The 8,705-nt window shown below is 43.3% G+C and overlaps 1 protein-coding gene across 1 annotated transcript; it reads left to right on the top strand.

Moving 5' to 3' along the window:
* Positions 1-5,899: 5,899 nt before the first annotated feature.
* On the top strand, positions 5,900-7,528 carry SAP8_0 (Candidapepsin-8; the record flags this gene model as incomplete). The annotated part of the gene is made up of 6 exons (XM_031152141.1): positions 5,900-6,164; positions 6,224-6,478; positions 6,534-6,725; positions 6,778-6,877; positions 6,927-7,273; positions 7,404-7,528. 6 exons carry the CDS (start codon positions 5,900-5,902, stop codon positions 7,526-7,528), a joined length of 1,284 nt encoding a protein of 427 aa, XP_031003648.1.
* Between the last annotated feature and the right edge of the window lie 1,177 nt (positions 7,529-8,705).

Below are 8,705 nucleotides of genomic sequence, written 5' to 3'. Positions count from 1 at the left end.
AGTGAGAGGCGATATAAGTGACTATAGGTTGTACGAAAATAGACCGAGGTATTCAACCCAAGACTCTATGGGTGTTTATTGCACTTATATAGACATAAATAACAAGAAACCTAGTGCTATCGGGAACCTTTTGAGATCTCACGGAATATATTGTAAGACGCCCCGCAATCTAATTGATTGGTTGGTTAGTTGATAATAGGAAAGAGGGGCCTATAATCCTATCATTCCAGTAAACTTCTAGCTTAACTTTCGGGACATGGCGCTTTCCAGGGTCCCTTTCTAGCCGAAAGACCCGAGAAAACATCCTTGTTCACCTATACTTCCAGGCTTTACAACGGGGGTTTTACCCCGGATTGTTTAACAATAGAAAGTCTACTGGTATGCTCTCTAACTCGTTAAGATTTAGCTAGGTGGTATCCGGCGTGCCTATATCTACCTAGGTATATTCTAATATGAAATATTATTTGTAATACTATTTGATCTCGATATCTATAAATAAATCAACCATACGTAATTATACTATAATCATATTTCCTTGTCTAGAATCTAGAGATAATAAATCTGTTTCTAATAATTTGTTCTACCAATTTAAAATCCCGGCAAAGTTCGGTTGCGCCTTGTACTGTAACCCCCCCCCCCCCGCATTCTCCCCAGTCTTCCCACAGTCTCCCCAGTCTTCACAGTCTCCCCAGTCTTCCCCACTCCCCGCCGGCAATGGCAATGAAACACTACCACCACCGCCGGTTAACACAACACAACACATCCGCCTCTACCTCAGCCCTCCAGCAACTCATCTGATGGCGACAGCTTTTGTCAGGCAGGATGGCAAAGAGCCGACTTTTAAACGTCAGCGAGCAACCCAGGCATGCGAATGTTGCCGCGCGAGAAAGGTCCGATGTAACATCAGCGACCAGTCTCCTTGTTCCAACTGTCTATCATTGCATGTAGTCTGTGTGCCAGCTCCACCGCGAAGGTGTGCACACCTCTACTCTACCTCTACTTTATACTTCCTGTTCTAACTTACTCTCTCTGGGCTAGAAACAGGTACAATTCAAGCAAACGACGCGACAGACCTGCGGTGTATAATCGACCAAAACGCTCCCAATTCGTCTCCCACTCAACTTCCCCTGCTGCAAACCAAGACTGTCCCTCGATACAGTCAACGCAGTCGCAACGGTCCCAACAAAATGGGATCCCCTCAAATGGTCATCGTCGATTTTCCGATTCAGAGCAACGAACAAGAGAAGCTCCAACACAAGGTGGTTACCCACATAGTCCATACATTGGCAGTAGTAATGGGTCAACTGGCGGCGGCGTATCTGTGACAGCCGATGATGCAGTTTGGGTTCGACAACTGAATAAAGAATCACGGGGGAATATAAACTCACACAGTCACCACAGCAAACGCATACGATTCAGCGGCGAGACCTTGGCGCATTCCATCCTACCCAATATGGATGGTCACGCAGAGATACCCCCAAGTCCGGATGATGAAGTGATGGTCCCTGTTGACCGTGAGGTCCTTAGACAGGGAGCCCCCACAGTATCAGACGACATTCTCGAAGGCAATCCATGGAAGTGGGCTGACTGTCAAGCACATATGGATCTTCTGAGACATCTTCCAGAAGAAGACCGCCACTATTTGTATATGGCAAAAAAAGTATTTAGAATCCCACTTCCTTCCATCGCAAACAAATTGATTGCCCTGTTCTTCCGCTTCGTATATCCTTTGTATCCCATAGTGGATCGCCAGTATACCGTGGAAAGCTACGAAAAATTGCAAAATGACCAGGGAAGTTCACCACTTCTATTTCACGCCATATTCTTTTCGGCATGCCAATATGCACCCGAGCATCTGCTTCATGAAGCAGGATTCTCTAGCGTGGCTGAAGCGAAGTCGTATTTCTTCCAGCGCGCAAAGGTTCTTCACGCGTTTGATTGCGAGCCGAATCAAATTCATGTTATTCAGTCATTGATGCTACTAAGCTCTTGGTGGATGGATTATACGGAAGAAAAAGAAACTAGATATTGGCTCAGTAGTGCAGTACATCTTGCTCTTACCATGGGTATGCACAGGACTGTGTCAGGGTCCGTTGAAATGTCCCAAGCTCACACAGTTCTATGGAGGAGAATCTTTTGGTTACTACTTGTAAATCCTCCCTACACCCCCACCTCATCTATCATTGAAATATTAAAAAGTCGGCTAATATTGAAAGGCTCGCGATCACAATGTTGCTCTAGGACTTGGCCAGCCATTTCTACTCCATCTAAAGAATTGTGATATAAGTCCATTATCAAATTCGGACTTCTATGAGAATGAAAATTGGGAACACGATTTTAAAGACTTGGTACCAAAACAACTACCTTGTCACATCCATGCTGCTATAAAGTATGTACAGCTGGCAACTGCAAGTATGTTGAAGCAAATCTCGTTAAAAGCGCAAGATCGACTAACGTCTACCTAGTGGAAAATGCACTACTTGCCTTTCCTGAACGCGGGGAGCCTGAAGTCATTTTCGAGCGATCAACAACCTTGAACGAGATAGGTTTACAGGACATTTCCATGTCAACTACTCCGACTTCAAACAACTTTTCTCGGGAAGACGTGTCCTCGTGGACTGATGAGAATGTCTGTATGGTGTTCTTGCTTCTCAACTACGAACGATTTGTGACCCTTCTTCATCGCATGGATGAAAAAGTGCTCAAAGCCTCCTCTTGTGACGCTTCCAACACTGCCATGAATAGAGAAGATAGACACTCAGCGACCAATACCCAGCTGGAGCGTAAACGAGCTCTGGCTGAAGTTCGAGCCAATATCTTATCCTCGGCCACGCGAAGTATCAGGCTTTTTGAGGATCTACTGGCTCGGGACTTGCTACGTTATTCGCCATCTTTTCTGTGAGCTTAGTAGTATGCCCCGTTGTCAAATACCACTCACTGATCATAAATATTTCTGCAGGACCACCTCGCTCTTCCACGCCCTCCTATCTCTCGTGGAAGAGATACTTGATTGTGAAAAGCACACGAGCCAATATCGCATCGCGGTCAGTAGATTCAACATGGGCCTCGAAGTGCTAGGCGAAATGCGGAAGCTCTATTCGGCGTCGACATGGGGTTATTTGATGTTTAAACAGCTCATGCTTAATGACTTTAGCAACATCAAGCCTTCTAGAAATCCGGGGACTGCGCTGGACGTTGCTTCACCTCGGGGCTTCTCGGGCTTCTCAACCGACGTAGGGAGTTCTTGGTATTTAGAAGGGGAGGATTGTCTGCTAGATCCCATGCAGTTTCTGGCTGATCAGGATCTATTTTTCCCGGATGTACCAGAGGAAAGACAATCTCTCAGCCTCAAATAGGCGTTGTAATTCTGTAATATAAGAAGAAAGCTGTTAAGCTGTTTATGTGCAAACTTGGAGGTTGAAGCACTGCGGGCACGACCAAGGAGGCTAATGATAAACCTACCGTCGGCACGCCAATAGTAGTAGTATATATGAAGACTACCTATATTTTATATATAGTAGAGGCCTCTTTTATGAGAGCTTTTACAACGAGCTCCAACCAGCCTATATTCACGTGACTCTCGTCCCTATACAGCCCTACGTCAATAGTGCTGGCTATTTCGGAGGCACATAGAAATGCTATGCCGCTTTCTAAATATAGCTTAAGCCTCGTTCTCACTTGAATGTTACGTAGTACGATGAAAATAGGAGGAGAAATAAATAGGTACCATCTCAATCCTACGGGTGGCATGTTTCTCATCTGCCGGGAGCAGTACAAGATCGTGGTGGTTGTCCGAGAGGTACATGGAGAGGTCGTGCTAGCTCTTGGATCACATTCTACGCCTCCATCTCGCTTGAAATCCCGTTGCCATATGCTGTGCCTAGGAGAAATGCACTCTATTAGAGTTACCCATCATTTCACGGTGGAGCAAAGCCGTCACAAGTAGAAGGCTTCTAGACCTGAAGAGGTCAGGAAATCAACAATTTTTAAGATGAAAGTGCTTTAAAGCTTTGCTTCCAAGAGTTTAGTGTTCATTTTAGAGGAAGGAATGTTGTACCTTAAGCTGGAACTCTAATTATAATCATCTTGAGGCCAAGGCAACGTTTCTATCTTTCATAGTGTGATTAGTAGTGTCATACCAAATGAATTGGTAGTAATAATCGAAGCTGTTGTTTTCCATTACTTATCAACCCCGAAGAACTTTCTGTTAGGGACTTTTTGATATCGGCATGTCTAGAAAATAAGGTCTTGTGGACGTCCTGCATGTGTTACACCGCCACTGCATGTGTCAGCGCATTGCGTTGAGTTGGCTGGGGTAGTCGGCCAGCATTTTCCATCCTTCAGGCAAAAGTATATATACGCGTGTGGCGTAGCATGATTCGGGAATGCTGTATCTCGGAGCTTCTTGATCGATAGTAGCTTCCTATGAAAAAAACTCTCAACGTTCGAGGTTCTGGCCCGCTTGACAGTCCTCTCACATCCGATATGCAGGTGACTTAAAGAGATGAAAATTGGCACATGGATCTGCCATGGCATATTTCAACGGCTAAGCTCAGTTTCTTTATCGCTTGAATTTGATCACTAGAAGATTCCAATCCTGACTTGGAGCACGCGTTTTCTGTCCTGCAAATCGAGCTTAATAAGTTTTGCTTAACCTTTAGCAGCCGCTTCATTAAGACATGGCAGAACCAAAACCCCATGCACCTAATAGGCAAATTACAGACTGAGATGCCGACGAGAAAAATCCTTTGAATTGGTCAATGCCAAAAAGCGTATACTATACAGTCCTACCGGCTATTCGGAGTGGTTGTATATGTTTACTCTCTTTCAAGTAAACAGTATTTCTAATTATTAAGACATAGTACCTTCGCATTATTGATGTAAACATCCACTATTCCTAATATCATAAGCGTCCTCTGTGTCTCTGACGTAGCTGCTTTGCTACTATCATGCGCAGACGAACAGAATAAGTGAGAATAACTTTACTTCTAATAGTCGCGCTAAGATAAAACCGGCTAAGTCGGGTCTATATAGCATCTATAAACAATTTAAATTTATAAAAATTTATAAATCATACCTTAAATTTTCAATTTATGATAAGAACCATTTCACTTTCTGAATCGCTTCACTTTATGACAATTCATATTTATGGTTTATTATGGAGAACTATTAAGAGGGACCATTCTACCTAACTGAAATACTAATTAAACTCTGATGATAACGTCATACTCGCCTTCTGATCCTGGAATTCCCAAGAATTGAATATAAAACCGGATCTTGGGAATGCTAATATGACAGCTGCTGGGATACCGGAAAGCAAATGATTTGATGACCCTTCTTGAATCGACAATAACATTGTTATGAGAGAATAGGAATTCCTCGCTGCCACGTTACTTTGGATTTCACATTCCTAGTTTGTCTCAAGGAAAAATGGATATGCAGAGTCTTGAAACATTTCTCTGCTACTTGGCAAAGTTTAATTAAGAGCCTTCTCTATAGCCTTAAATTTTAAACTTATTTGGCTTCTTATCGAAGTTAATATTACCTTCTGAATTTTAATCCTTAGGTCGGATAAGTGAGGAAATTATAGATTTTAGAGGGTTTTCAAGCAACTATATATGAACTAAGCATATAGTCTTTGAACTTTAATTGAAGAATATAATAATATACTAAAGGTATTTCTTAACATATACATGTAAAGTTTCTTTATATCCATTTTATTCATTAAGTTATATGCCTTAGAAGTTGGTAAGTTTGAGTAGGTTTATCGCTTAGTTAAAACTTTATCAAGTATATAAACGTTCCATGGGCGGAATAAGATGCATGATCATTTTCTTGAGAAGTGCCCATTTTAGCAAATAACATAATTTTCTCGCTCGTCTAAAATAGTTTCAATCCAATGTTGAGATGTATTCTTCTCTGCGCGTTTGCCAGCATCTCATCCAGCTACAATGTGCCGGACCACAAGCCGACAATCGAGGACCCCCTCAAGATCCCACAATCGCTGTTCGCGAATAAGCATGCTCCAACCTATGGATCTGGAGTTCTGCAGTTGCCGGTCAAGGTGCATGATGGCAACTTGGAGAAACTCAATTTCGGAGAAAGGCGGAAGAGGCAGAGCAGTGATCCCCTCGCAAATATAATCAACGGCTACACGATTGATAGTACGCACCCTTTACGATCTTGGGTTCATCTAAAGTCTACTCTAACATGAAATTATCAGTATTGTTAGGAACTCGAAGCCAGGAAGTTACCGTAATCATGGACACAGGCTCGTCCGAACTCTGGGTCGATCCCGAATGCAGCAACTCCTATAGCCCCACCGATTGTGCCAACTTTGGTCGTTACACCCCTAGCCAGTCATCCACGTCCCATGATCTTGGTACAACAATCGCGATCCAATATGGGACGGGTTCTATGAATGGCGAATATTTTACCGATAATCTGATCATGGGAGGTTCGCTGAACGGAATAGGAGGTACTTACTTGCATTACCCTTGAACATAGCTAAGGATTTGACTAATCTTAAACAGCAGCAAGAATTACTGCTCAACAGTTTGGAGTCGCAAATACGAGTATGTTCTCAACGCTAGGAATCATGGGTGTAGGATTCGGTTACCAGCTTGATACGAACTATTATAATATCATCGACCAGCTATATGTGCAAGGTGTTACCAACAGCCGGGCTTTCAGTCTCGACCTTGCTAGTATCGACGTTTCTCAGGGTATGACTTCCAATGCTTTGATTTGATATCACACGGAAAGTAATTTCTTTAGGCTCAATAATTTTCGGAGGCATAGACACAATGAAGTATATCGGCGCGCTCGAGAAACGTCCCATTATACCATACCAACTTTCACCAGATGGATACCCAAGGTATATCCCCTTTCTAAATCATGGGTCCAAGGCTTGCTAACATGTCTAGATATTGGATCTACATGACTTCAGTCGGTGTCACTCCGCCCGGCGCCTCCTCCTCGACTCCAGTCACAGCAACTGGTTACAACCAGGCGATTTTCCCCGACAGCGGTACTACTATATCTCAACTCCCAACAGCTCTCGTTAATGCTCTATTACCTTACTTCCCTGGCGCCGTCAGCCAAGGTGGCGGGGCTTATACTGTTCCTTGCAGTTATAGAGACCAAGCAGGGACCATCGACTTTGGGTTTGGAAATACAACTATCCACGTTTCATACCACGAGTGGTTCTGGTTTGACGGGCAAGATTGCTACTTTGGTGCTCAAGCTACGCAGTCTACTTTTCTATTAGGAGGTATGTCAGCTCCGGCTCTTCGCACAAGGTGGAAGCTGATCAAAGATTCGAAATATAGATTCCTTTATGCGATCAGCATATAGTAAAACTCTCTTCTCTAATATTCATTCATTTTGCTAATTGGATTCAGTTGTATACGATCAAGATAATGCCAATGTGCTCCTCGCACAAGCAGCAAACTGTGGCACCAACGTTCTAGCAATCGGCACAGGTGTTAACGCCGTCCCATCAGTCACTGGTGGTTGTACAGCATAAGCGATATCCAATTTTGCGAAAGCAACCGCATTTTCTCCTAAAATTTCAATAATGACAACGAGCAGTAAAATCAGTTCTTCCTCGAGCATTGCAGGGAATCCTCCAGGTTGACCGAGCACTTCTTCTCGGAATTTGACCTATATGAAAGCAGGTGCTTTAGAATAATACAGCAGCAATACTCAGCCTAGTCTACCAATCACATCTCGTTAGTTTATTCAGTAATTGTAACGATCACCACATCCGCGCGGGGAATGTGTACAGCTGTAGGACAACTATTTATATATTAGTACGGCCTTTGCTATTATAATAGATTTCTACCACTGACGTTTTGTCATTCGTAGCTTCCGTTTTACTTTCCAGTGCTTTGATCCAATTCTGTTAGGGTTTACGAGATTTGTTCTGTATTGAAAACAGTTCATTTGTTCAAAATATCGTTGCTCCTGTTACACTAAGCGAATGAGACGTTGTACATACACTGGCACACTTCGTGTTTTATGATTCACATACCGACTAAGTGTGTGTAGTCTAGCTGCACTTACAAGTGTCGCAATCTATCATCTGGTAGAACGGGTCGACGACGCTCTCTTTCTAGGGATCAGCTGGAATCTCTAGAGTCTCAAGATGGAGTTCCTTTGCCATTCCTATAAAGACGCTATTAGCATACTCTCAGTATCTCGTGAAACATCAAAACGTCACGATAGATCTATCTGTTACCAGAACACTGAATCGGACGACGTCGGTATTGAATCAAAATACTTACTCTGAATGAATAGGCAAAGAAGGATGGCTCTGAACATGCATGAGTCAACACTGCTCAAAAGCAGCGCATATGCTTAATAAGTCTCTTTGTCCGTATCCTCGAATGAAGACAAGATAGGTAGATATTTGATTTCCAGATGCAGCTATGTTCTGGGGCAGCCAGCGTTAGCTGAAAGAAAAAAAGAAAGAAAGGTGTGTGGGGATAGGGATAAAGGATCATTAGGTATGCAGTGGACTGGGACTGTAAATAATTGCACTGGTGGAGGAAAGGCGAACTTGACAATCACAATCAGAATCACCGCTTTAAGAGTCACAGAAAACCCACGTACTTTGCAATTCAGTTTAGAACTCAACTTCACCAGCACCTCCCCTCATCACACCACAACCAACCATGCCCCGCCGACCCCGCCACCTAACA

The sequence above is a fragment of the Lachnellula hyalina genome (assembly GCF_007821495.1).
Source record: "Lachnellula hyalina strain CBS 185.66 chromosome Unknown contig00115, whole genome shotgun sequence".
NCBI classification, from domain to species: domain Eukaryota; kingdom Fungi; phylum Ascomycota; class Leotiomycetes; order Helotiales; family Lachnaceae; genus Lachnellula; species Lachnellula hyalina.
The sequence above is the reverse complement of the archived record's forward strand: the minus strand, read 5'-3'. Positions and strand labels throughout refer to the sequence as shown.